At 40.0% G+C, this 27,408-nt stretch overlaps 10 protein-coding genes across 10 annotated transcripts; 6 read left to right on the top strand and 4 right to left on the bottom strand.

The window, feature by feature from the left end:
• Nucleotides 1-1,910: 1,910 nt before the first annotated feature.
• GCK72_017947 (uncharacterized protein) lies at nucleotides 1,911-6,329 on the top strand (the record flags this gene model as incomplete). Its single annotated transcript, XM_053732320.1, has 11 exons — nucleotides 1,911-1,914; nucleotides 2,695-3,043; nucleotides 3,211-3,357; nucleotides 3,440-4,265; nucleotides 4,315-4,505; nucleotides 4,561-5,092; nucleotides 5,140-5,320; nucleotides 5,371-5,676; nucleotides 5,856-6,003; nucleotides 6,056-6,154; nucleotides 6,203-6,329. 11 exons carry the CDS (start codon nucleotides 1,911-1,913, stop codon nucleotides 6,327-6,329), a joined length of 2,910 nt encoding a protein of 969 aa, XP_053581233.1.
• Nucleotides 6,330-7,576: 1,247 nt separating this feature from the next.
• On the top strand, nucleotides 7,577-8,419 carry GCK72_017946 (uncharacterized protein; the record flags this gene model as incomplete). The annotated part of the gene is made up of 2 exons (XM_003112441.2): nucleotides 7,577-7,736; nucleotides 8,049-8,419. 2 exons carry the CDS (start codon nucleotides 7,577-7,579, stop codon nucleotides 8,417-8,419), a joined length of 531 nt encoding a protein of 176 aa, XP_003112489.2.
• A 438-nt stretch (nucleotides 8,420-8,857) lies between these two features.
• On the bottom strand, nucleotides 8,858-11,048 carry GCK72_017945 (uncharacterized protein; the record flags this gene model as incomplete). The annotated part of the gene is made up of 6 exons (XM_053732319.1): nucleotides 8,858-9,013; nucleotides 9,063-9,179; nucleotides 9,228-10,158; nucleotides 10,364-10,476; nucleotides 10,523-10,771; nucleotides 10,821-11,048. The coding sequence occupies 6 exons, from the start codon at nucleotides 11,046-11,048 to the stop codon at nucleotides 8,858-8,860; spliced, it is 1,794 nt and encodes a 597-aa protein (XP_053581232.1).
• A 5,635-nt stretch (nucleotides 11,049-16,683) lies between these two features.
• On the bottom strand, nucleotides 16,684-17,345 carry GCK72_017944 (uncharacterized protein; the record flags this gene model as incomplete). The annotated part of the gene is made up of 3 exons (XM_053732318.1): nucleotides 16,684-16,791; nucleotides 16,836-16,967; nucleotides 17,268-17,345. The coding sequence occupies 3 exons, from the start codon at nucleotides 17,343-17,345 to the stop codon at nucleotides 16,684-16,686; spliced, it is 318 nt and encodes a 105-aa protein (XP_053581231.1).
• A 118-nt stretch (nucleotides 17,346-17,463) lies between these two features.
• On the bottom strand, nucleotides 17,464-17,996 carry GCK72_017943 (uncharacterized protein; the record flags this gene model as incomplete). The annotated part of the gene is made up of 3 exons (XM_053732317.1): nucleotides 17,464-17,608; nucleotides 17,657-17,819; nucleotides 17,933-17,996. The coding sequence occupies 3 exons, from the start codon at nucleotides 17,994-17,996 to the stop codon at nucleotides 17,464-17,466; spliced, it is 372 nt and encodes a 123-aa protein (XP_053581230.1).
• Nucleotides 17,997-19,848: 1,852 nt separating this feature from the next.
• GCK72_017942 (uncharacterized protein) lies at nucleotides 19,849-20,262 on the bottom strand (the record flags this gene model as incomplete). The annotated part of the gene is made up of 1 exon (XM_053732316.1): nucleotides 19,849-20,262. The coding sequence occupies one exon, from the start codon at nucleotides 20,260-20,262 to the stop codon at nucleotides 19,849-19,851; it is 414 nt and encodes a 137-aa protein (XP_053581229.1).
• On the top strand, nucleotides 19,864-20,924 carry GCK72_017941 (uncharacterized protein; the record flags this gene model as incomplete). Its single annotated transcript, XM_053732315.1, has 2 exons — nucleotides 19,864-20,238; nucleotides 20,283-20,924. 2 exons carry the CDS (start codon nucleotides 19,864-19,866, stop codon nucleotides 20,922-20,924), a joined length of 1,017 nt encoding a protein of 338 aa, XP_053581228.1.
• A 1,763-nt stretch (nucleotides 20,925-22,687) lies between these two features.
• GCK72_017940 (uncharacterized protein) lies at nucleotides 22,688-23,805 on the top strand (the record flags this gene model as incomplete). Its single annotated transcript, XM_003112757.2, has 5 exons — nucleotides 22,688-22,824; nucleotides 23,038-23,199; nucleotides 23,268-23,396; nucleotides 23,448-23,595; nucleotides 23,641-23,805. 5 exons carry the CDS (start codon nucleotides 22,688-22,690, stop codon nucleotides 23,803-23,805), a joined length of 741 nt encoding a protein of 246 aa, XP_003112805.1.
• A 778-nt stretch (nucleotides 23,806-24,583) lies between these two features.
• On the top strand, nucleotides 24,584-25,587 carry GCK72_017939 (uncharacterized protein; the record flags this gene model as incomplete). The annotated part of the gene is made up of 6 exons (XM_003112704.2): nucleotides 24,584-24,634; nucleotides 24,697-24,813; nucleotides 24,871-25,015; nucleotides 25,146-25,223; nucleotides 25,281-25,400; nucleotides 25,448-25,587. The coding sequence occupies 6 exons, from the start codon at nucleotides 24,584-24,586 to the stop codon at nucleotides 25,585-25,587; spliced, it is 651 nt and encodes a 216-aa protein (XP_003112752.2).
• Nucleotides 25,588-26,176: 589 nt separating this feature from the next.
• Nucleotides 26,177-27,263, top strand: GCK72_017938 (uncharacterized protein; the record flags this gene model as incomplete). Its single annotated transcript, XM_003112762.2, has 6 exons — nucleotides 26,177-26,281; nucleotides 26,326-26,442; nucleotides 26,493-26,643; nucleotides 26,819-26,896; nucleotides 26,953-27,078; nucleotides 27,124-27,263. 6 exons carry the CDS (start codon nucleotides 26,177-26,179, stop codon nucleotides 27,261-27,263), a joined length of 717 nt encoding a protein of 238 aa, XP_003112810.2.
• Nucleotides 27,264-27,408: the final 145 nt, after the last annotated feature.

Raw genomic sequence — 27,408 nt, 5'->3', positions numbered from 1 at the left:
GAATCTTCACGTTCATCTTTGATATACATTCATTACACCTCTCATGCCACCAGTTGCACAATAATGTTGTCTCTCAGCTGATGATATTAGCTCCTCTCAGCCAGCTGTCTGGTCTACGTTCCACTTCTTAACAATATAAAATCGACCAGACTTACTTCCGCCACCAATTTCTTTTTTATCCTTCGTTTCCTTTTCTTTTTTTCTAATTTCCTCTAAAATGTCTCCCTAAAAGAAATAAACCATCCTTGTTTTTCAAGTGTAATTCATCTTTTTCCCAGTATTCCCCCTTCTAGAAGAAGAAGAACATCCATCTTCATTTCGTATTCTTACGTGAAAATTTGTGTGATGTAATTCATTTGTTTGTCCCCAAATGAATCTTCGGAACCAGTCTGTAACGATCCATGAATTGTCTTCAATGACCACGTGATCATTTCCATCGTTTCGACGTTGATCGATGTTTGAGCTTCTGCAATTTGTTGTTGTTTCCGTATATTATTCTTCCATTTCTTTTTCACATATGGTCGCGAATTTCAAGTTTCCTCTATTATTCTCTCTGTTGTCCAACAATTTTTCCCAATTCTAGACCAGATGACACACTTCGCATACATACTGAGGAGAGTCTCTTTGTATAGTTTACGATCCCGATTTCAAATTCGTATCATTTTTCGTCTTCGAGACTTTTTTGACTACACAAAAAAGATGGAGAGTAATTTCGAAACGGAATATCTTTTTTCCCGTTTTCTCATGCTAATCTTCTTCGTTGACTCATTTTTTCTCTTGAATTTCATATTCATAAGACGGAAAAACTTGAAGCCAATTGATGTTAGTCACGTTTCCTCACTGAAAAAAATCATTGAAGACTAAACCAATTCAGTGTAAGTAGCATAACTTCATTCCACCTCAGTGCAATATCATTTCCAGTCATTCTTCTTCCTCTCTATTTCTCTTTTTCCAATTTTTCCAATGCTTATCCAATCCAAGAACTTCCTGCTTTCCTTCTTTTCTCTTCTCATTTGCTTCCTCATGTCTGTTTACGAAAAGAAAAACACATTCACAATAGTTTGGTGGAAAGTGGATGCTTACACTCATCTCTTTCCGAACACTTCCGCATTTTCAACTTGTTAACAGTTTCACTATTGATCCCTCTTTCTTTCTTTGGCTCACCTGAATTACTAATAAAAAAGAAAAAAACCAATGTGACTTGTCCTTTCAGAACTACTCGTCTTTTCCTTTTTCGACGGCTTCATCCCTTTTTTCCGCACCCGGCAGTGTCTATACAGCCCCTTCCTTCTTTCTTCATTCTTCCCCTCCATTTGCCAATTCACATACTTTTTTATTTTCCGTTTTTTCTTCTTTTCCAACGCCTTCTTTACTCCTGTTTCTTGTTATTCTGTCTCTGTTTTTCCTTTTTTTTCTTCGATGAGCATAATTCATCCCTTCTTGCCGTGAGTTCATTTCCAAAAACATGTCGACGACATCTACTCGTTCTAGAATACTAGGATTTTGGAAATACATATCTATATATTAAGATGAGATGCCGATTTATTCCTGAAGACGTCAGCAATCGGATTCATATCGGCACGAGAAACAGATATATATTTATTTTATTCGAATTGAAATGAAAATGTATTTAAGCACAGTGAGATGGCTGAAATAGGAATAGAGAGCTGCTGGCAACGGATGCCATTTCATTTGAGCAAACAACTTTTTTTTGAATTTCCATCCATTTTCTAATGACTTCTACCTTTTTTTTAAACTCTGAAGTCAATTTTTCCCGGAACTCATGTTTCCAATATTCTAGCCTAGAAGCTCTACAAAACAAGTTTCCCAGAAATGTAGTTCCTTCTCGGAAAATGAATGTTTCTGGAATTTTAAGCAGACATATAGATAGTGCAGTATTCATGTGACGCATGAGTGAGAGAAAAATGTGCTTGTCCAGAAAGTGCACCGACTTTTCGTTTTGCCTCCCAACATTTTTCTTCTTCCTACTCGTCTTATCTCTTCTCCAGCCTCACACAATTGGTTGCGAGGTCATTCAGTTCTTATTCCAGACAGGTTCTTCCTACTTGTTCACTATTCCCATCCGTTCGTTTTTCTCATCCATCAGTATCATCGTTGCCTTTCATCTTTCCATTCCCTTCGTTTCGTCCCCCGTCCTTTCAACACAAGAAACCGGCCATTTTTGTCCCGTTTCTGTCATTCTTTTCCTCGTTTTCCGCCTCTCTCGATCTCCGTTTTCCTCCCAGTCTCTTCTCCGTCTACTCCACACTTTTTCGTGGGGCCGCCATTCTCTTTTGCTCTCCGCACTCACTAACTCAGCAAATGTCTCATTCAACACAATAAATGAAAGAGTTTTCTTGAAATTTAAAATTTAAAATTTTATGTTTCTTATGTTCATCTATTTCAAAACTTTCATAGCATAATATAACCACACTTTTTTGAAATTCGATGCAATTTTTAAATTTAATTAGCTTGGTTTTTCGAATTTATGAGAATTCTAGCTCAACCGTTACATTCTGAATGAGCACTGAGTTAAATCTACCGCAAGTATAATACCAATGTGCTCTTAACACTCCCCATTTCTGAAAAAAAATCCATATGACCTCATATATTATTCACCTCGAGCTAAGCCTTCTTTTGAATGAATTCCTAATGCCCTCATAACACAAATACCCTAAATTTCTCTATTTTCAGCTATTCGGAATACGACGCCTTCTAATCAACGTGTGACGCGTCGCTCAACTCGTAGCAACGTTTCATCGACGTGCGTCGCTTCTGAAGCATCGATGTCGTCGTCGATTCGACCGGAGGAGATGTCGTCCCCATCGTCGCCATACTATCATCTACCAACTCAGGTGTTGGATGATTCATCTGAGCAGTCGCCTAGCTATTCACAGGATTCAAATTCACCTCCACAACATACATTTGAGTCATTGGAGCCGGCTGGCGGATCGTCAATATCATCAATCCGATATTCACCATCTGGAAGAAATGAAGGCGACAATCCCACCCTCGGATTGTATTCTGCACAAGCTACTTATCCGTAAGTTTATGTTTTTTATTATCTTTTATTTCCATTTCATTTAAATTCCAATAACAATTATTTCATCATTTAATAATAATGTTGTTGAGAACAGTTTTAGAGCAAAGCACAGCTAAAACAACTTACATTTTATTCAAATGTTAATCCTTGATGTGTGATATTTTCAGATATTCCCTCCGAAAACGCCGGCCTTGTTGCACAAAAGATGAGGATATATGCTTTCCGATCACAGCTGCAACAGCTGATGAGACACCTCAACCAACAATGAAAAAGTTCAAGCTAGAGTGTCTTTCACCTGGAGCAGCGAGGGAAGAGTGAGTTATTATTTTGATATCAAAAAGCGAAAAGTTGGAAAACAATCTGAAAATGAAATAAGAAAATAATGTGTGTTTTTAGCTTCTCTATCGAAGATGACGAGACAGAAGTGAAACCGGAAGTAAAAGTGGAAAATATGGAACTAGATGAACAAGATCACATCAATAAACTTCCTGATGAACTTCTTCTGAAAGTATTCTCACTACTCACTGACCAAGCATTGCTGGCGTGTTGTTCTGTTTCATATCGTTTCAACAAAATTGCAAATAGCAATGAAATTTGGAAAGAGCTCTATATCAGTTTATACGACTACCGTATTCCACTTTTCCACCCGACACATGCTAAATTCGAATTCCGGGAACTGAATCGTTGGAGGGATTGTAATCCATGGAAGGAGTCACATCGTCAACTGCATCATGGAGTACACGTCATGATAGAGCCACGTCACAACTACCGAGCAACCAATTATCGGTGTTTCGATCAGATTGAGAAGGCTCTGGCGTTCCTGGAGGAAGATGAATACAGAGAGAAACTTATTTTCTTGCATGCTGGAGTCCACGAGCCAATTGAGACCATTCTTATCTGCACAGATGTACAAATTATCGGAGCAAGTGATGCAAGAGACATCACTTCATCAGTTATTCTCGAAGGAAGTAAAAATACTACATTGACATTTACTGATGGGAGTGCAAATGCCTACTTTGGATTCATTACTGTCCGGTTTCGTGCTGATCCATCAAGCCGTCAACCGATTCAACAACCACAAATCGCACAGCAACCGGTACCACATTTCTATTGCATTCTGGTGGTTGATAAGGAAGCGAGTCCATACATTGAACGATGTGATATCACTTCGAAAACTGCCAATGGTGCTGCCGTTTGTGTGAAGAAGTATGCTGCTCCAAGAGTAAGTTCATATTTGTTAAAGTTATTTTATTAGACTATTCTCATTTCAGTTCAAATACTGTACAGTATTGGATTGCGAGAATGTCGGAATCTACATCACTGATCACGCAACAGGACACTATGAACACTGTGAAATTGCTAGAAACATGTTGGCAGGAATCTGGGTGAAGAATCATGCGAATCCTTACTTCAGAAAATGTACAATTCATTCTGGAAAAGATGTTGGTGTGTTCACATTTGAGTAAGTTTCCTTTCACTGGTTTTTGAATAGTTTTAAAAGTTCATTGTCATTACAGATATGGCCAGGGGTACTTTGAAAAGTGCAATATCCATTCCAATCGGATATCGGGTATCGAGGTGAAAAATGCGGCGAATCCGGTTGTGATCCGTTGTGAAGTGCATCACGGCTATACTGGTGGAATATATGTTCATGAGAAGGGACGTGGCCAATTCATGGAGAATCGAATCTATGCGAATGCGTACGCTGGAATCTGGATCACGTCACATTCTGATCCAACTATCCGGAAGAATGAGATATTCACTGGACAGCAAGGAGGTGTTTATATATTCGGAGAGGGACGTGGACTCATCGAACAAAATAACATTTATGGAAATGCGTTGGCTGGAATTCAGATCCGTTCTCAATCCGATCCAATCGTACGACTGAATAAGATTCACGATGGTCTCCACGGAGGAATTTATGTTCATGAGAAAGGAAAGGGACTGATTGAGGAGAATGAGGTGTATGGAAACACGTTGGCTGGAATCTGGGTGACCACTGGATCATGTCCTATCTTGAGGAAAAATAGGATTCATTCTGGAAAACAGGTAATTAGTAGAAGAAACACTAATTTTTCTAATTGATATGGTTATAGGTCGGAGTGTACTTCTACGATCAAGGCCATGGTCTCCTAGAAGAAAATGATATCTTCAATCATCTCTATTCTGGCGTTCAAATCCGCACTGGATCCAACCCAAAGATCACCCGAAACAAGATTTGGGGAGGTCAGAATGGAGGTGTTTTGGTGTATAATGGAGGAAAAGGATGCTTAGAAGGTGAGTACCCGAACAAGTGGCTTCGGTTCTCAACTTTTTCATTTTTCCAGACAATGAAATCTTCGACAATGCGATGGCCGGTGTCTGGATCAAGACTGACAGTGAGCCAACACTACGAAGAAACAAGATTTATGATGGAAGAGACGGCGGAGTCTGTATTTTCAACCGTGGAAAAGGTCTTCTCGAGGATAATGAAATCTTCCGAAATGCCCAAGCAGGTGTTCTCATTTCAACTGAATCCAATCCGATCCTCCGAAGAAATCGAGTGTTCGATGGGAAGTCAGCAGGGATTGAGATCACAAATGGTGCAACGGCAACACTAGAGGAAAATCAATTGTTCAGAAATAAATATGGAGGTGAGAAAAGGATAAGAATAGGGATCATTGACGTATATGTGGCTTATCAAATTAGATTAAGCCACTAAACCATCGGAGATTAAAAGGCAAAAAGATGAAATCATTCACTTCCATTCCGGGATTATCTCTGCATGTTCGCCAAATATAGCAAATATTGCGTAAACACTACTCAATTTCAGGACTTTGCGTGGCAACTGGAGTCCATCCCATCTCAAAAAACAATCACATCTACGACAACCATGATACAATTGCACGAGCGATTAAATCTGGACAATGCCTGTACAAAGTGAGCAGCAACAACAGTTTTCCTATGCACAACTTCTTTAGGTTAGTCTGCACCTTTCCTAGTTATTCCAACTTACCGCTTCATTCATTTCAGATGCACAACATGCAACACAACTGAACGAAACGCGATCTGCTATAATTGCATCAAACACTGCCATCGAGGGCATACTGTAGAATTAGTGAGATTTGATAGGTACTGTTTCATATTGTGTAGTTCAACTTCTCATTTCTATAGTTACAGATTCTTCTGTGATTGTGGTGCGGGTACCCTCGAACGTCACTGTCACCTTCAGAATGTGCCACGGGACAACGATACCGTTTATGACTCAGCGACCCCGATCTCAACCGAGACTGGCACAGATTTATAAAGATTAATAATAAAAAAGCGAGCGTATTTTCTCATTCCCTTTACATTTTCTCATGTGTTTTGTATTCTCACTATCACATCACACTACCCATTTCCCAAGTCTTTCTTTCATACCGATTTGAGATCTCTTTCTCCTTTTTCTTCTCTCCTCTCGTCTAATATTTTCTAGATTATTTCAGAAACCCCATTGCTTACCACTTTTGAACCGTTTTGAAAGTTCAAACACTTCTGTGATATAGTTGATCCCATTCTTTAATTCATTTTCAGCCCTTTTCTCTCTTCCCTTTCCTGCCTTTTCTTCTCCCTCATGCTAATATGGTAATAGCTTAATAAATGCGTTTTTTTGGATGATTGAAACGGTCGAAGAGACTTTGTTGGAATGGCAGCAGAAAATGAAGCAGAAGACACTTTAATCAGAGAGTAATTAGAGTGAAATGACCTGAATATATCGCTTCGCAATAGGCATAGACTTCAGTTCAGAATGTTAAAGCAGGTAGGTTTTGTTCAATCGTCAACTTTAATTTCACACCGAATTAAAATTAATTTGATTATTTTAAGACAATAAGAAATGTTTAGATTCACCCTCACGATTCTGCGAGCTGCCAATAAACTTACAATTAGTTTTAGCTGGAACAGATGTGTAGTCAACCTTGGAAAATGGATTCTTGAGAATCATGAAATCTTCCAAAATACTTCAGCAAGTGTTGTTATTCCAACTGAATCCAATCCGATCCAGAACATTCGTAGAGAATAAACTCTTTTTTGACTACCCCCATGAAATTCAAACGAGCAAAAAACTGAAAAACCAACACAACTCTGGGAACCTAATATGTGTTTTGCGATCACGTCATTCTTCAATTAAAAAAATATATAATTGAACAAATATTCTCTATTTATACACTTCCGATTGTCTGAGAATCCATTCCAGAGTAATCTCCGGAATCCTCCCTTCGTCTCGCTTGATGCCACATTGATCTTCTTTAGCTATTTGTGTATATGTTTACCCAATTACAATCTCGGACAAAATACGAAAAGTGTGAGAGGAGTATTTCGAGCAACAGACACCACCCAAAAACTCAAATATACCTATACTTACACATAACTGTGGTCTCGTCCTGAACTCAAAGGGCAAACAATGACAACAAGTTACCAGTGAAGAGAGGTATACAAGTGTGCCCGCGGTGGCAAAATGGTATAAAAGGACTTAAAACTATGTGTTCAAGTAAACGAAAAGAGAAAGAGCTAAAGATGAAAGTGGCAATTCTTCTCGTTATTTTTCCACTTGTCTCTGCTAACGTTAGGCCAGAGAGTATCAGCGAAGAGAGCACGGAAGTGGCTCTTTCACGACCGAAACGACAGATTTATTACTTGTGTGGAAGCTTTCCAAACCAATATCTCAGTTTGACACGTAAGTTGCTTCGATTGTTAATGTTCAATCACTTAAATATAAGTTTCAAATCTAATTCCTAGTGTAGCTCATCTCCTGACTCTGTTCATTATACAAAAAATTCTCTTGTCATGATCTCCAAGATACCGAACCTCTGAAATTACAGTGAATTACTCTGTTGAATATTCTAGACATCAAAACACAAGTGAAAATGTGAAGTGTTGTCGAAAACTTGAGATGATTTTGTCTAGAGTTTTCTGATTCCTTGGTTAACAAATCAAAACCAAGCACCTCGAGCAGGCTTCTTCCTTAAACCTCTTTCAAATTTTTCAGAATGTAACTCTGGCTGCAGCACCTGCAACCAATGCAACACAGCAACATGCAGCACTTCCAGCTACTGCCAGCAGATTCGCAGTAACTGGAGATGTGTCAATGGATGCTGTCGAGTTCCAAATTATGAACCAACTCTCCCTCCAACTACAAGACCTCCAGTAAATCAGAATCCAGTTTGTGGAGGACGTGAAACTTCTGGAGGTTACTGTAGATCTGGAAATCTATGTGGATCTGGATACATGTGTACTGACAACAATGTATGCTGTAGATGCTCGTATGGAACTTCTATTGGCCCATGTGTTAATGACCAATGTCCGGATAATACATACTGTTCTCCTACAAATAATTGTTGTCCATATCTTGTTCAATGAAAGATTTATTTATCTCGCGCAAAAGCGAAAGCGATGGGAAGATGAGTAAAGCATCGAAAATTTCAAAAACATAAATGATTGTGAAACAGAAAAAGAAATGGGGGAGAAGACAGTTTTAAACAAATATATTCAATGGGCGGTATGAAGAGAGAAGTGGGGGAAAACTAAGGCACTATTCTAACTGATGCCGTCTTTTTTTGGGGAGGAAAGGGGTAGTCATATAATGAAACATGAACTGGAAAACTCGTTAGTCACTCTGCTGAAATTATTGGAAAAGAGAAAGTGGAAAGGAGGTCGGGGGGAGGATTGGCGGGCGACGACGGGGAAAACGGAAACGAAGAAAAAGATGGTATCGAATATGCGAAGATAAATCGAAATATACACGCAATTGGAATGTGTCAGGCGAGAAAAGCGATGGAAGTTGGAGAAACGACACGTTTAAAGCTCGGAGAAGTGAGAGACGACTTGTTGAAGACCCAATTCGATTTTCGACATCTCACGAATCTCGAACTTTTTCACTTTTCCGGTGACGGTCAATGGGAATTCGTGCTCCTTCTTGAAGAGAATGTAGCGAGGGATTTTGAAGTGAGCGATCTGGAAATAGGATAGGCTCAGAAGAGATGTTGAAGAAAAGAAAACTCACTTTTCCCTTGCACCACGCTTTGATATCTTCTTCTGTGGTTTTACCTTCGGCACTCTCGTGCAATCTCACCCAAGCGCAAACCACCTCTCCGAATCTTTCGTCTGGAACTCCAACAATCTGAAATATGAATTCATTGATAACAAACATAATGTCTGTTGAACTCACATGAACATCTTCCACAGATTGATGCTTGAACAAGAACTGCTCTACTTCAGTTGGATAGATATTCTCTCCTCCACGAACAATCATATCCTTCGAACGTCCCACGATTGAAATGGTTCCATTATCATGCATAACTGCAATATCTCCAGTGTGATACCATCTGTCTTGAGTGATTTCCTTCTTCGTCTGCTCCTCACTGTTCCAGTAACAACGCATGACTGAGTATCCACGAACAATGACTTCTCCCTTGACTCCACGTGGCACAATGCAATTTCTCTTATCTATAATTGCAGCTTCCAAATGATCCATAATGTGTCCAACTGATTTGATTCTTTGCTCTGGCGGATCATCACGAGTTGACATGAAAGACACTGGAGAGGTTTCAGTTGTACCGTAACATACTTGCATATCCGTCATATGCATATCTTGAACTAATCGACGGCAAAGAGTGATAGGACATGGGGCTCCGGCGATGAAGCCACTTCTGATTGAATCATAATTATAGTTATTGTATTCTGGATGATTGATCATATCGATGAACATTGTTGGTGTTCCGTAAAGAGCTGTACATTTCTCCTCGTGGATGGCTTGAAGAGCAGCAAGAGCATCAAACGAAGGAGCTGGGAACACACAAGTTTGGAGATGAGTGAGAGCAGCTAACACTCCCATAACACATCCGAAACAGTGATAAAGCGGATTTGGAATGCAGATGATTGTCTTCTTCTCACTATAACCGGCACGAAGACCCACAAAGAATGCATTATTGAGAACATTGTGATGAGTGAGAGTGGCTCCTTTCGGTTGTCCAGTTGTTCCACTCGTGTATTGAATATTCAAAGCATCATCTGGTTGAGTTTCTCTCTCAATCTTTGAGAGATGATGCCGATCTTCTTCTGTTCCCATCTTCATGACGTCCGTGTATTTCCAGGCTCCTCTGAAATTATGTTTCCTTTCGCATGAGTCATTGGGGGTTGAATTTTTATGAGGTAGTAGTGTTTGTTTAGTTCAAAATTACCATTTGAAGCTGAAGCTCGCACATTGTGGAGCGAAGCCACAGTTGCATTTTTCGGATTTTTCGATTCTAGATATTTCAGACTGTACAACTTTCGATACAAACTACAAAGAGAATAATGACTTACGGATAGATTTTATCTTCTTCGTCAAACATGATTAAATGTTGGAAGCATGAGAAGTTTCTGGAGGAGATTCCACTCTTTCCTGGCTCTTTTAGAGTTACTTCTGGGAGAATATCCTGTAAAAATATACAGTTTAAGACAGTTCATTCCTTTTTGGCCTACCTTAATACTCTGATAATAGTTGGATTTCTTGAATCCAGGTGGTGTGATCAATGCTCTGATTCCTACTTTTTCGATAGCATATCGAAGTTCTTCTGACTGATAAGATGGGTTGATGTTGACAAGAACCATTCCAGCCAAAGCGGTGGCGAATTGAGTTGTGGTCCACTCATAGGTGTTTGGTCCCCAGATTCCAATACGATCCCCTTTGTTCAATCCCAAGTGGAGGAGCCCGCAAGCCAGGTTCTCTGCCTGAAAATAGTATCGTTGAGCCTTAGAACAGACTGCAATATCAACTAACATCGGTGGCGACTTGCGAGTAAGTCTTTCTGATTCCCTCTCGTTTAAAAATTAGAAACTCTTTGTCGGGAACCTGATCGACTGCCGAACGAAGTCGATCTCCGACTGTCTCGAAGAGAAGTGGAACTGTCGAACAGCCGTGAACATACGACTTCCGACTCGGTGCCACCATCACGTCGTTCGCGTTCAGGGCGGCTTCTTCCAAAGAGATCGGCTCCTCTGAAAACATTTGTTTTGAGTGGGTGTAGGACGGGGGGACGGCGGCATTGCAGTTTTCGAGCACCTAATTGAATCTGTGTCGGTTCGCTTCATGCACACACACCTACAGTATACCTTGTGGAACGTAAAAATAATGACGTAGCGATATGGAATGGAATGACTCAAGAAGAGAGCGTTTGGATTGAACGAAAGAAGGGAACGAATGACCGAGAAAGTGCATAATCTTGTGTCGTTGTGCTTTCTTCTACGTTTTCGCTCAAAGTGAGAGTCGTCCTCAATTGGAAGACGAGCTCTCCTTCTTCTATATTGGAGCCCTGGAGCCTATTTTTCTTGTTTTGTCGTCCCCTCCTTCTCAACACCACCACCACTTTTTCAGGATGACGATAACTCGATTTTGCTGTGTTTGCGTGTTTGGAGTGGCGTGGAGAAGCAGAAACAAGCAAAGAAACGAAAAAGAAGAAGAACTTTGAAGACTAATTTTGATGACGTCAGTGATGATTGGTAAACTTGGGAAAAGAGAAAAGGTAAGAAGGCTCGAGGAACAGAGAACCAGTTCCGTCAATTCAGGAAGATGATGGGAACATTTTGAAATTAATGAATGAATTATTGTGGTTGTCTTCAGAACTTTGGAAAATAAACAACTAGACTACAACACAGAACATTCACGTATCTGTTAGGCTACCCCCAGTTTAGCCAACTAGCATTATTTTCAAAAATTAGAGACATAAATCATAAAGTTCACAAAAAAGAGAATTCTAGGCTTTGAGAAATCTGGAAATCCGCTGGAGACTCGTCTACCAGCTGATCTTCACTACTGGATGTATGAAAACCTAGATAAAAGTATGGAGAAGGGCTATAATGTACTGAGACTGTAGGAGGAGGAGGATGATAAATTGTGATTATTGAGGGGCGCGACGTTGAAAAAAGGGACGAGAGGCGGCGAGAAGACGGCGATGAACCGTGTCGTACTATCATCCATCGGGCCGCTTTTCTCTTCTTTTTTCTTTTTTTTTCTTATTGCACTTTGTGGTATTTATTATAAATATTTTTGCAAGGTGCAGAAGCTTCTTTCTTTTTTTCTCTCTTAGCTGATCAAGATCAATGTAACCGTTTGAAGACGACTCACCGTACAACATCTTCTTGCGGTCCTCTTCCAAACTGGCAGTGTCGAACTGAAATGAATCAAAAATTGGGAAATGAAAGTGGGAAAAGGAAGTGGATGAGCACGACGAGCACCGAGAACCAAGTCATTTTTCAACTGAGGTGGTGCAATATTTTGGAAGCACGAGGTTAAGATTTTTGAAAAGAAGACATATGGAAAATGTTAATGGTCGAAGAGCACCTTTCTGTACAAATTGGAACCTAATTTTGTTTGTGTATACATAGAAGACAGAACAACTAAACATAGTTGATGGAACACCCATCATAGAAAAACGACGGTGGGATAGATGATGATCCATCCCGTCCGCCTGTAGCAGTCTTCTATTTCGTCTGTCGTCTCCGTGTATCCCCTATCAGCGTCTGTCTTCGCCTCGCCTTTCAACGTCTTCTATCTCGTATATGTGTGTTCGAAACGGGTTTTCCTCTTTTCGTTGGATGTGTTGGGAAATGGAGAGAGGGAGACAGAGCGCCGAATTTAAATCTTTTGGAGTCATCGCTCCATAAATTGGCGGTATCGCACAGCAAGCGGAATTACAAAAAAGAGTGGAGCTAGGTTCAGCTCAGGTCAGAAGGTGAGTCTTTTGAACTTGTTAAGGTTTTTTTTTGATAAAATAAGTATCTGGTTTGGTATTCTAGGTTGAAGGTGTATGATCTAGCTAAAAAACAAGAAAATTTGTGAAAACTGTGAGCTCAAAAACAGATGGAATGGTCACGAAGAATCATGTTTTTCAGTTGAAACAGTTTATAGTTGACCTGGTTCAACTTTTGAAGATTTTGGTTAAAATTTGAAAAATGGTACAAGAAAAAAATAGTGCTTAAGACAGTTGAAGAATCATAGATCCAAAAGTTTCTGGTTTTCAGAAAGAGAGAGCCAGACTCTCCTAAGCTGGAAAAGCAGTGGGCGGTGGAAGAGATAGAGATAAGAAACAGATAACGATACAACAGAGCCATCTGAATTTCAGCAATGTGGTGATGGCAGCGGTCTTGTTCGATGATGGACACAAAAAATTGGATTGCCTCAAGAGAGAACGAGATGGCCAACGAGAAGTGGGAATGGACGGGGACGGCAAGAAAAAGAAGAAGACAGTGGGAGAATGGATGTTTTGGCGACAAATGGATGGACTTTTTTGCAGGAAGAAATAGATTGATGTTGAAACATATGGAACTGATGCGAGAGGTATTTAAGCTCAAATGATGACGTGGATGGCGAAGTGGGTGGAGCCTAAAGGACCAGACGAAACACAAACAAGAAGTGACAAAAAATAGTGGTGTGAAGTGCTATCCCCGAGAATTTGATTATTCCGGCGGCGCGAAGCCGTGAGCAATCCCGGTAGGCTCCCTCTCTTTACTCATTTTGGAAGTGAAGTAGAAAGAGGACCATAAAAGTTTAATAGATGGAATGAGGCCGATGAGGAAGGGAGGGATAGGCATGGCGAGGAGAAACACGACACGACTTTCTAGATGAGGTGGATGTGGACGCCGATCTCGAACGGAGATATTCATCGGGACATTTTCTCATTCTTCTCCTCCTGGCACTCCACCGCTCTCTATATAATCGTCTTCTCCATTTGGACTTTTCAGTTAACAAGGATAAATGTGGGTGGAGGTGGTGAATGGAAACAGACAGAAACACAAAGTGAGAAGGTAGGCGGTGTCGGGTTACGGATCCCCTCTCTCGGAAAACTTGAATCTTCAAACAAAAGAGTTTGGGGCTAGAACGTTTTTCATAGTTTCTAGTTGATTTGAGTCCTATTTCTAATTTTTTACCATTTCATCTGCTGGCGACTAGCTGGAACTCTTTTATCCGAGCCAGAGAAATCCACATAGATCCCCCTACGTCCATAATCCTTCTAGAATGAGCCCAGACTCCTGATCCTACCATTCCTTATCCACGTACCTGAGTTAAAATCCTAAGGTCCATAGCGTTCATCAATGACATTGTTGACTGCAACTGGTGGTGTGACTGAGCCTTTGTAAATGAACAAAGTATGGGCTCGAATACTGATTGTCGCCGCCTTATCTACTGATTTTTTAGCTTATCATGTTGCAACACCCCACGACTCTTTTTATTTTTTCCGCATTAGATAACACCCACTTCCTGACTTTTTCGTTGACACGATGCAAACTTGTACGAAAGTCGTGGAGCTCCTGATGGGCGGAGCGTGGAGCGAACAAAGATGGCAAAGCACATTAATTGAACGTGAATGGAATGGAATGAAGAGAAAACAAGAAAGGAGATCAACAAGCTGGATGATATATATCCGAGACAACAGATAGCAGTACCTGTAGCCTCCAAACCATGCGAGACGGGAAGAAGCTCCGCGTGATCGGTATGGTCTCGATAGTATAGAGGCACATAAAAACGTCAATTTGATGACGAATATTTCAACATTCAAAATTCGGAATGTTGAGAAAGTGGGCTGATGATCAGATGGGTGAAAACTACTATAACAGAACTGTGAGTAAACGGGGGGAGGTATTGTTCCAACCAATACGACAGAAGAAAACTACATATTCTAGTAGAATCAAACAAGATGTAACATTCTCTTTTTAACAATCGACTATCACTTTCTCACAAAAACTTTTGATCTTAGCTGATTTCTTTGACAGGAGGCGAAGAATTTGAAATGAATAGATTCTTGTTAAAAAAGTCATCGGATGTTTTTTACCTCCTAAAATCAGCTGACAGTAATTTTTCAGACTGTGAAAAAAAACTTAAAGAAAAACCTTCCTTCGCCAATTAAGGTTTCAGTGTTCAGAATGAGAAATGTAATTTCAAATTCTATTTTGGGCAGCGGTTCGCAATTCGACACTGTCTTACAACAAACTACCGTAAATACTGTATTATAACGGCACCTGTAATAGAACGGCACCTGTATGATAACGGCACCCCATCAATACTCAGAATTCATGAATATGAATATCCCGGTGTTTTTTATTGTTTCTGATTAGAAGCAGCGTGATTGATAACGTCTTGATCAACGAAAAGAATGCCCAAAAAAGGTTTTTCGTTTAAATTTAATGAGTTTTTAAAGCCTCAAAATTTCTCTGGGAGGCAGTTGAAAAATATAACGGCATGCCGTTATAATACAGTATTTACGGTATATATACACGGGGATACACCTATTCAAGAAAACAATCTCATTTGTTTGTAAAGTAATTTCAAAGAAAAATAAAAAGGGTATCAGGAGTGGTATTTGATCAGTTAGAAGTCATCTTTGAAGAACATCGCCTTCAAAGATCATCGACGAAGACAAAGAAAAGAAAATAGATTCCAGTCCAGCTCTCTCAATTATCCTCCAATCTTCTTCTCTCTTCCCCCACCCTCAACTTTTCTTTTTTCCTGAAATATTTCTGAAATCGTTTCAGAAACATTTGAAACGCAGACACCTAGAGACACAGGGATATTTTCCTCAATGTTGTTTCTATCCCTCGCTTTCTAATGTGTTTTGTATCTTTTCATTTGGTTCCGACGTCTTCCCTTTCCGATCTTTCGTCATACCACCTAAAAGATCACTTAACATCTTACATCACTTCTCTCGCCTTTCTTCTCTTTTCGTCAAGAATTGATGAACCACCAGCAAATACCACAAATCATCATAGTTTTTTTTTCTCTTCCATGTTCTGTGTCCAGTTTCTATCGTTTTTTTCCGAGTGATAGCTGAGTCAGGAAGTGGACAAATTCGGAATGCGGCAGTGCTCTTGGAAGAGATAAGAAAAAATGGGAGGAGGTATTGATGAGGTGATTTTCCGAGAGGTAACAAAGTAAGAGGAATGACTACTAATAGAAGGAACAAGTGTTATCAAAGATTAGAAGGGATCAATGAAACGGCAAAAATAGACATTCAATTGTTGATCTGGCTACGGGCTCTTGCTTAAATACAGAAGGAGATGGGAGCTAATTTAAGAAAAAGAAAAGAAATATGCACTTGCCAGAGTCAGATTCAAAAAACAAAGGGCGTCCAAAAAATCCGTCAAAAAGATGCACTGCTGCTTGAGACAGAGAGAAGAATGGTCAATTACAAGGAATTTGTGGCAAATTAGGAGAGAAACTACACTGATTTGAACATTAGGGTTACAACACAATCACCAGAAAAACAAAACAAAACTCTGCTGTAAACAAATTACTGGAAAGAAATTTTAGGGAAATTTTAGTCGAAATTAAGGAACGTCTTGATAAATATCACTGTCAAGTTCAAAGGCATTATTAAAAGGAAGTTCAAGAAGACAAGGAAGTTAGATCTATTCAAAAACTAGAATCAGAATAAATCAGTTAGAAGAAGAAGTATCACCAATTCCGCATCAGATGCTTCACACTTTCAAAACATTGTAGGGCAAACATTGTTATATGTTTGTCCCAGTTCTTTTCCGAAGTATTTAGAAAAAAAACTGCATGTGAACAACAAATGAAAAGTTGAGAGATTCATTGGTGAGATTGAACGAATTGAAAGATCTTGTTGAATGTTGCAAGTATAGTATCAAAATTATTCAGGAAAATTATGCCATCTAAATTGCTTCTTTCGTTTCACATGTCCAAAACGAGCATCTGGATGCAAAGCCTTGAACTGCTCTTTTGACTGATCCAGAATTTTCTGAAAATGCAGATATTGAACCGATCAATAAATAAATATATCACCTCCTTCATCGTCTTCACTTCTTCTTTCATTTGCTCATGAGGGAAGACAGTCAATGGAAGTTCAATGGCTGAATAGAGAGCATTGGCGACGGATTGAGTTCGAGATGGGAAGCCGAGACGAGTATTCGGAGCCTGAAGTCTTTTGGTTAGCACATCTCCAGCAAGGAAAAACTGCCATTTTTGAGTTTCGGAAAAAATTACACGTTCTCTTCTAGAAGTCAGGTCCAATGACACTTTTCAGTTTTTAGTTGTAGGAGAGATTCAATAGGAAATGAACTTGAACTAAAAGTATCGTGATTTAAGTTTTTTCAACCGCAATCTTTATTTGATATTATGATGAATTCAGAAACTGGTAATTTTTTTAAAGTTCTTGAAATGTACCCTCCCACAGTTTTGAAACTGATTTCTGTTTCTTTGCCCAATTCTACTTACATTAATCAACTCGCCTTTTACAACGACAACCCAGATAGTTGAGATCGAAAAGAATAGTGCAATTTTATTGAAACGCATACCAATTATTTTGTTTTATAAACATACAGAACGACGCCAAAATAACAAAGAATTGGGCGAATAAATTCGAGAGAGAAATACAATATTGATAATATTATTGATGGTGTCACGCGAACATTTAGAATGGTCTTCCATAATATGGTGGTGGTGGAGGTGGTGGGGGTCCGTGATGGTGATGATGTGGTCCGAATGGTCTTGGTCCATATCCTCCGTATCCGTAACGTCCGTATCTTCCGTATCCACCGTATCCGCCTCCTCCGTATCTGGGAATGATACTTTTTACAAAATAGGAAACACAGAATTTTTTATACCTTCCGTATGGTCCGTATCCTGGTCCTCCGTATCCTGGTCCGCCGTATCCTGGCCCTCCAACTCCTGGCCCTCCAACTCCTGGCCCTCCGAGACCTGCTCCACCGACAGAAGTTCCATAGGTTCCGACGGTGTTGACTCCATTTGTGGAGACAGCTGACCAACCTGGAAAGAAAAAGGAATGCTTGGTAACCACTTATTGTAGGTTTTTTTTCTGGACGAGACTAAAGTCTAGTTCAGAAAGAAAAAGAAATCATATAAAAATATTGGAAACTCACTGGTGATGGCCAGAACTTGGCTCGCAAATAGCCCGAGAAGGGCAATGACGATGAGACGAGACATCTGGAATGTAGTTAATTAATTTGTATACAATTTAGTGAGAATAAAAACAATGTGAAGAGGATTCCGGTGCAGTCTTCAGATGGTCCTAAAGACTCAATCAACAAGGCAACGAATAAAAACGAATGAGACTGCTCGCTCGTGAAGACACAAGGATGAATGAATGTTGTCTGTTGTCTTCTGTAGTCCGAGATACATATTTATGGCGGGGTGGACAGGAGGGGGGTCGTTCACCCAAAATCAATCATATCGTATCTCCTGGAAAGGAAGACAATAGCGGGTGAAAGGAGACTTGGCAACTGAGATTATGACAGAAGAACAATGAATTATGAGTTGATTTCAATCTTTTATGGATTGTTCTGGAATAACGGTGTACACTTCGATTAGATAATATCATGTAGATTGTATTACTTTGAATTTCAATGAAGGCAGTGATAAAAACTTGATCTGTAATGTTCTAGCTTCATCCAGCTGGTTGTCAGAAAACTATTGAGCGGTTTGATGAATCAGTGGATTTGAAAGGCACTGCATGTATGTTTGATGTGTCCACAATTTGTTTTGAGATTTATTTCAGTTTATTTGGATTCTTTTCCAGCATTGGGATGTTTTGTTCAAGCTGAGAAACTGTTTTCCAGATCATACTGCCAACTCATCCGAACTTCCAGAACCTGATAGAGCAAACTTCTGACAACAGTTTCAGGTTACCCTAATCCAACCGAAACACAATTTTCTATGATCAATGATGTCTAGTAAACTCTGAACACTTATCAATGTCCAGCACGTCATTTGTGATTTTGTTCTTTGAACTTTCACGTTCTCTACTCTATTTATTTGTGTGACCTTTATTTTTCTTTCTCCTATAAAAGTTCTCAGAATCCGCGCAATTCTATTTTCCACGTCTCCCCAAAATCTCAATCTTGCAACTAGCTTTGCTCTTCTTCTTCTCTTTTGTGAAGACCTCGTCTCTTGTGGCGAGTATTCTCTCAGCCAGTTTACGTGACAAACAACAACTCTTCTGTCATCTCTGGGTTCTCTTCTCTCTTATTTTTTACAACAGACCTGTTCTATGGGTCATTGGCAGACCCCTTCGATAATCATCTAGATGTTGCTTTGTTTGCTCTTTTGATTTTATCCTTCGACAGTTGACCGTTTGGTAGGCCAACCATTAGTGTATTCGTTCACTCATTGGTTTCGTGCTGTTCTCTTTATAAAGAACACAACGAAACATCGTCATTCTGCGAAATATTATCCCGCCATTTCTTTCAAAGTTTCTGTCACAAAGCTTATTTCTAGAAATTAGAAAAAAAACCTTTCCGACTTTCGAAATCTGTTGAGTTTAAATTCTGAAGCAACATTATTTTTCATGTTTTAATGGTTTTCGTTTCAAAAAAATTCCATCGATTCAAAACGTTCGAGGGTCGATTCGGTTGGTTTGTTTACAAGTTGAGAGTGCGAGTCTTTTTGGACAGTGAAACGAGAGAAAACGACGGGCGGCGCTAACACTCTCTTACACGCGCACACTCTCTCGCTGTTACTCTGCTCGTCTTGTCTCGCTGGACATCTATTTTGTTGTTTTTTTATTATTTCTGTTTGGTTTTTCTACTCGAGGCGCTCCGTTGGAAATCACCTCTCCAATCTTATCATCTTCACAGTTTTCTCGATTAGACAACAGTTTGGCATGTTTTCATTGTAGCGCCACTCGATTCTCGTCTCTTTTTTTTTCCTTTTTCATCTTTGCTCGCCTAAAAACGTGCGAGTTGGCACTTCTTTTCTCGGAAACACTTCGATTGAAATCTTTTTTACGACTAAAAACCACACTTCTCGTTTTCTTTGAAACGTTTCATATTTATCTCATTTAAAAAATTTCAGAATGACTGCCCCACTTCGCGTTTTGGTTACTGGAGCCGCTGGCCAGATCGGATACTCCATTGTAATCCGTATCGCCGACGGAACCGTCTTCGGAAAGGAACAACCAGTGCAACTCGTCCTCCTCGATGTTCCACAATGCGCCAATGTTCTCGAAGGAGTTGTTTTCGAGCTCCAAGATTGTGCTCTCCCAACTCTTCACAGCGTCGAGGCTGTCACCGAGGAGAAGGCTGCATTCACTGGAATCGATTACGCTTTCCTCGTTGGAGCAATGCCAAGACGCGAGGGAATGGAGCGCAAGGATCTTCTTGCCGCCAACGTCAAGATCTTCAAGTCTCAGGGAAAAGCTCTTGCTGAGTATGCCAAGCCAACCACCAAGGTAGCCGTGAATTATAAAAACCATTGAACAAATTTCAATTTCAGATCATCGTCGTTGGAAACCCAGCAAACACCAACGCCTTCATCGCTGCCAAATATGCCGCCGGAAAGATTCCAGCCAAGAACTTCTCTGCCATGACTCGCTTGGACCATAACCGTGCCCTCGCTCAACTTGCTCTTAAGACAGGAACCACCATCGGAGACGTCAAGAACGTTATCATCTGGGGAAACCACTCTGGAACTCAATTCCCAGATGTGACTCACGCCACCGTCAACAAGAACGGAACTGAGACCGATGCTTACTCCGCTGTCGGAGACAACGCATTCCTTCAAGGACCATTCATCGCCACCGTCCAAAAACGTGGAGGAGTCATCATCGAGAAGAGAAAGCTCTCATCTGCCATGTCTGCTGCTAAGGCTGCCTGCGATCACATCCATGACTGGCACTTCGGAACCAAGGCTGGACAATACGTCTCGATGGCTGTTCCATCAGATGGATCCTACGGAATCCCACAAGGACTCATCTTCTCATTCCCAGTCACCATCGATGGGGCTACTCGTGAATGGAAGATCGTTCAAGGACTCAACTTTGACGATTTCGCCAAGGGAAAGATCGCTGCTACCACCAAGGAACTCGAGGAGGAAAGAGATGATGCTCTCAAGGCTTGCGACGATGCTAACATCTAAATATTTTTTGCTTTTGTAATACCCTTTTTCTAACCTCAAATGTTTCCTAAATAATGTAAAGAAAAAGTAGGTCGTTCGTGTCTTGTCGTATTATAAATGTATTCAGTCATTGTACAATGAAAGTATTGCATCCGAATTCCAAATTGTTTCATTCGTTTTCTTTCTTCCAATAACTAGTCATTTCTGTTCTGATCTCCTATATCTATTGCAAGAAGGCTTCTCAGCCAATCAGTTTGTAGACGTGGAGGATATGGTGTTGCAGAAAAAAAAAAAGCAGCCAAATCATCTGCATAGAAAGCAGGTTTTAAGGGGCGAGAGAATTGCGAGAAGTCGTGAAATGAGGGGGGAGAGGGCGGTATGTTGACCATTCATTCCAGCAATCCGTCGATTTTATTCCTTCCGCATTGAACAACGACCTGTATCCGAGCGTCAGTGTTTCCTTTTTTTTCGATTTATATCTGATCGATGAAACACAATATTCAGAATTTATGTATAGGATTTATTAAAATTTGATGTTATAAATAGCTAGAGTTATCCTAGATTACAAAACATTTTCGGCATATTTAATTTCCGCTTTGCACATTTGTTATCTCCCCAAAACTGAGCTTATTCATACAAAATCTGTTATCTTTGGAACGTGCATTACTTGCAAACAGAGGAGAAATCCGATTGTTGATTCTCATCTTCGCTTGACCCAAATCGCTGTTTTTTCTAATCGGTCGCTATCACAGACGCTATCATTAATAAACGTCGGGAAGACCTAGTTATCCACAAAGCTCGATCGATAATCGCAGATCGGTACGACGTGTCTTCTGTACAATAGAAGAGATAAGTTGTTTTTAGTGTGTATGTGCGTACCTAACCGGACGATGGGAGGATATCCTTGACCCTGAGCGGCGAAGATGCGACTTCCCCCTCCCTTTCATTGCATGCTCTCCTTATTTGGTACGTACTCATCACAGTTTCTTTTTGATGAGAGCGTAACAATCATGTTACAAGAGAACATCGAGCTTACGCAGAATAAGATGTTATTAGCAGACTTTTACAGTTCAGTTCTGAAATACTGAAATGTTCAACAAAAAAGAGAAGCTTATTGTGAACATTTTTAAAGCTTCCTTTTCGATTTTTTTCCTAATATTCAAGTGGAAACGTTCATTATTTTTTGTTTCACTTGGTCATGCCGCAAGATGGGCTTTGACAGAAACGTTCCTTCAAGTTCAGGTTACTGTGAACTACTTACCACAAGCGTGCTTGCAAGCATTATAACATTTTCTTTCTTTCCAAAATCGTTTCCTTTTGCGAGCTCGAGCAAAAAAATTTATTTACAAAAATCAAAATTATCATTTTAAGATGGATTTGGCGACCATAATCTGACTCTTTCCAAACAAACAACTAACGAGTATACGGGTTTCACAGTTCTACTTTTCTCTACTCTTCATGTTTTGATCGTTTTCTCTGTTCTCGTACATCTTGGCTAGTAATACGTGGCTTAAGAAGAAACCGGTAGCCATCTCTTTCTCTTTCCGAACTGCAAAACGAACTGCGGCGACGGCGATAATGCGTGTGCGTGTCTGCCGACCGTACACCGCCGAGATATATCCATCCGTCGTCCATCTTCTTCTTGTGTCTTCTCTTCACACCATTCCTTAGCTTCTTTTCATTTCCATCGTTTTCTTCCGCTTTTTATGTTTATTCATTCTTCTCTTACTTCCTTCTCCCTCTCTTTTATATCATTCATATATTTCGAAAAGCTGTTTTCCAGAATGCTGCTCCGATTGCTCGCCGTGCTCGGACTTGTAGTCGCCAGTGCTTCCGCCGGACCGACTAGATCCTCCAAACTCATCTTCCTCAATGAAGAAAACTGGGAAGACCTTTTGAAAGGAGAGTGGATGATCGAATTGTAAGTTTGATTAGAAAGACATTGCTTCAATAGTACTTGTAGTATAGTACTTGAAGATTTTATCTTTGAAGCATTCAAGAAAAGAAAAATATATGTCATTTGCGTTTCCAAAAGCTATTGTGAAAAATCTATGATTTTCTACTTATGCATAATACTTATGCATAATTATGCCCATAAAACGCTAGTCTTATCAAAACAACTGATCAATTTCAGCCACGCTCCATGGTGCCCAGCTTGCAAGGATCTTCAAAAGGCATGGAACGCATTCGCCGACTGGTCTGACGATCTTGGAATCAAAGTAGGAGAAGTTGATGTCACTGTCAACCCAGGACTCTCCGGAAGATTCCTCGTCACTGCTCTTCCAACAATTTATCAGTAAGTTTTTACGAAACAATTCGAACTCACAGTAATATGAATAGAAAGTCACAGTTTTTCTATTTCAGCGTCAAGGATGGAGTCTTCCGTCAGTATTCTGGAACCCGTGATAAGAGCGACTTCATCTCATTCGTTGAGGATAAGAAATACCGTGTGATCGATCCAGTTCCAGACTACAAGCACCCTAACTCCAAGCAGTATGTTTCTTTGTTCAATTCGTAACATATTTGAGAATATTCTGTTTTCAGAATGGCTGTCGTCGCCGTCTTCTTCAAGCTCTCGATGGCTGTCCGTGACTTGCACAACCATCTTGTCGAGGATAAGGGAATTCCATCATGGGCCAGCTACGGTCTCTTCGCTGGAGTCACTCTCGCACTTGGATGTGTTCTTGGATTCGTGAGTTTTTTTTAACTGACCGAAAAATATTGATGATAATTTCAGTTCATCGTCATTATCATTGATCAAGTCTTCCCAACTGGACCAAGAAAGTCACAACAAGCAAAGAAGACTGAGAAGAAGGACACCAAGAAGGATTCTGGAACTGAATCTCCAACAAAGAAAAATGGAAATAATAACAACACCAAAGAAACTAAGAAAACCAAGTAATTTTGAACTATTTCCCAGATCCAATTGTTTTTTTCATGTGCCTGTTGTTATTACAGTTTTATATTTCCAAATTACGAATTGTTTTATTTTCATAGTTACCCAAACCAGCAGTCTCTGCCTTCAAAGCCCCCCTATTCAGTACTTGTTGAACTAAAATATTGCCTTCCTCTAAAATATGTATATGTAAGTCACTTCTTCCTATGGGTTCCCTTTTTCTCTTTTGTTTTCATCACCATCGCTTTTCATCCCCTCACGCATTTCATTTCGGACTCTGCCACCACACGTAATTAAGGCGACATCGTGCCCAGCGGCCGGGAGCCAGTCGGTGCCGGTTGAGTGTGAGTGTGTGTTCGCTCCGGGCGTTGTCACGCCTTCTCTCGCCGTTGCTGCTTCTCGCCACTCACAATGCATTGATCCGTTTGTCTTTTTCCCCTTTTGCTTCCTCTCATTTCTCTACTTATTCAAAAAAGATTAATAAAACGCAGTTCTTATTTCTTTACTGAAAATTTCCTTTAAAACGTAGACTCCGTGGAGATATTACATCGGATTAAAATTGGAGCAACCTCTGAGTGAATTTTAGAGAATTCGAATATTGTCTGCTTCTCATCATTATATAGTTGAATTCCCGTTATTCGCTCTCGAAGAAATATATAAAGTGCACTATCGTATAAGAAGTGAATGCATTTTTTAAAGAAATATCCTCGTTTCATTCCACTGAAGAGATTCATTTTTCTTTAATATGTGTTCAGTTTTCCAGAACCATCTCTTCTGCCTCAAAATGGCCGCATCGTGGACTCCGCTTGAATCCAATCCAAGTGTCATCAATCCGGTTCGTCGTCCGGCGTAGTCGTCGCCTATTCAATCTAATTTAATTCTCTCCTCCGTTTTTAGATGATCGAAAAAATGGGAGTGAGTGGCGTCAAGACGGTCGATGTACTGTTCTTCGAAGACGAATCTATCGGAAAACCGCAGTATGCTGTCCTTCTTTGCTTCCCGGAATACAAGAAGGTGTGATGTTTTAGAATGACACGATAAGATGAACATGGATTACACAGAATAATTTAGGTCGATGAAATCATGAAGCCGATTTACGAGCAAGCGAAACCAGCGGACGATTCCGTTTTCTTCATGAAACAAAAAATCTCCAACGCATGTGGAACCTTCGCACTCTTCCACTCGCTCGCTAATCTCGAGGGCCGCATCAATTTGGGTAAATTGAGAAAAAAGAAGTTTATCATATAATATAGACAAAAACTAATAGACAAACATGTTTTGCAAACACTCCGTCTGTCCGATTCTAAAATTGCTATTTCCAAAATGAATTGAAATTTTTCTTATAGGAGATGGTTCGTTCGCTAAATGGCTCGTCGAGGCGAAGAAAGTTGGAGTTGAGGAACGCTCGGATCTGCTTGCCAACAGTGAGATCAACTTGAAAAATTTAAAAATTTTCTTTTTCCAACAGAATTAATTTTCAGATACCGAACTGGCTGGAATTCATGATGCGGCTGCGACCGGCGGACAAACCGCTCCAACTGGCAAAGTCGAGCATCATTTCATCTGCTACGTCGGAAAGAACGGAACTCTTTACGAGATTGGTAAGCATATCTTTAAAAATATATTTAAATAATAATATATCTTCCAGATTCCCGTCGGCCATTTGCTCGTGAAATCGGAACGACTTCCGATGAAACTCTCGTGAAGGATGCCGGAGCAGCGTGTCAACATCTCATCGAGAAACTCGACAATGTCAGCTTCTCTGCGATCGCTCTCGTCGATCAATAACTCTTTCCGATTCTCCAATCTTTCCATTCCGAAAAATTGACCCGCTTTAATCCCGCTTTAAGCCTGTGATTTTTGTAATTTGCTACTTTGTAAAATTGTAATTTATTGCTTCTCCGCATATCTATAAATAATTCATTAAATAAGGGGAAGTTGCTATGCCTTCGGTTATCAAACGATTCCCAATAATTTATTTGGAAATATGAAAATCAAACGCTATTACTCGATTTCATGAATATTTCAGATGACAACAAAAAACAAAGATAGCTGTTTGCCAATATCCCGGTAGGAAATATAAAAATTTATAAATGTTGGACCGATCCGGTCCGGTTCGTTGGAGAAAAAAAATTTCGATAAATAGCATATTCTAACACAAAAGTTGAACAACGTAATTTTCCTAGTATTTACAACAAGTTCGCTTTGCCCGTCATTTTATGGTCAGTACGTCAGTCGAAGCTATAAATTTTGTAGCTTTCTAGACTTACAAATTTATTTTTGTTTTTCGATTGCGGGAACTAAAATGTAGATCAAATTTGTTCTCGGGCCTCTTCGCATTCAAACAGAAAAAGAATAACCTTCTGTCATTCTGAAGATGCTCTCATATCTCATGGAAAGACTCTCATGCTTCAAAGGACCTAATGCTCCGGTCGAGTCGAAATGGAATCCGCTGCCATCCGATCCGAGTTTGATCAATACTGTTTGTTGGTAGTTCAATTTCCCTTAATTTTATCCTATTTTCAGATGATCGAAAACATGGGAGTGAGTGGCATCAAGGCGGTCGATGTAGTCGGATTCGATGATGATTCCATCGGAAATGAGCAATATGCTGTAATTCTGTGCTTTCCGTATAACCCAGAGGTTAAATGCTTTGAAAACATAATCTCAATTGATGACATTAAATTATTCAGGTTAGAGAAAACATTAGACAAATGTACTCTGAATTGAAAGAACCGGAGGAGTCAATTTTCTTCATGAAACAAAGCGAGGAAATCGGAAACGCTTGTGGAAGCTTTGCTCTCATCCACTCGCTTACCAATCTCGAAGAACGTATTGATCTAGGTACGTTTGAAACTAGAAGAACGTACGAAATGTTTTTAATGACAATCACCCTGTCAATTGTACTTTTTAAATTCAACTTTCCCGCTAACGTTCAATGCAATCGCGCTCCTCTGCCCGATTACAAATTTTCCGCATGATGACAATTGTTGCTGGAAAAAACATCTTCTATTTGTAGGCAATGGTCATCTTGCAAAATGGCTCAAAGATGCAAAGAAAGTCAGTGTTGAAGAGCGTTCAAATCTTCTTGCCAACAGTGAGTTCATCTTGCCAAACAACAGACTTTTCATGAATTTCTATATTATTTTTAAGATAAAGGACTAGCGAAAATCCACAAAACTGCTGCGGGAAATGGAACGGCTGTCTCAAATCCAGATGGCAGAGATGGGCAGCATTTCGTGTGCTACGTCGGAAAAAACGGGACTCTCTATGAAATTGGTACGTTCTTTATTCGATCATTCCAAATAGTTTAATTGTTTTCAGACTCGCGTCAGTCATTTGCTCGTGTAGTCGGCCCGGCAACGGATGAAAATCTTGTGCAAAACTCCGGCGCGGGATGCCAGCATCTGATTGGGACCCTTGACAGCATCAGATTTTCTGCTGTCGCCCTTGTCAAGCAATAATTCCCCCTACACTCACATTTTGAAGTTTCAAAAACTTTCCAACTCTAATTTTAATCTCGTTTATAATAGATATTTCTATTTTGTGGTTTTTGTGATACTTTGTCTGTTATATTCATAATTTCCAGGGAATCTATAAAAGTTTCTA

The sequence above is a fragment of the Caenorhabditis remanei genome, chromosome V (assembly GCF_010183535.1).
Source record: "Caenorhabditis remanei strain PX506 chromosome V, whole genome shotgun sequence".
In the NCBI taxonomy this organism is placed as follows: domain Eukaryota; kingdom Metazoa; phylum Nematoda; class Chromadorea; order Rhabditida; family Rhabditidae; genus Caenorhabditis; species Caenorhabditis remanei.
This window is presented reverse-complemented; position numbering and strand designations above follow the sequence as displayed.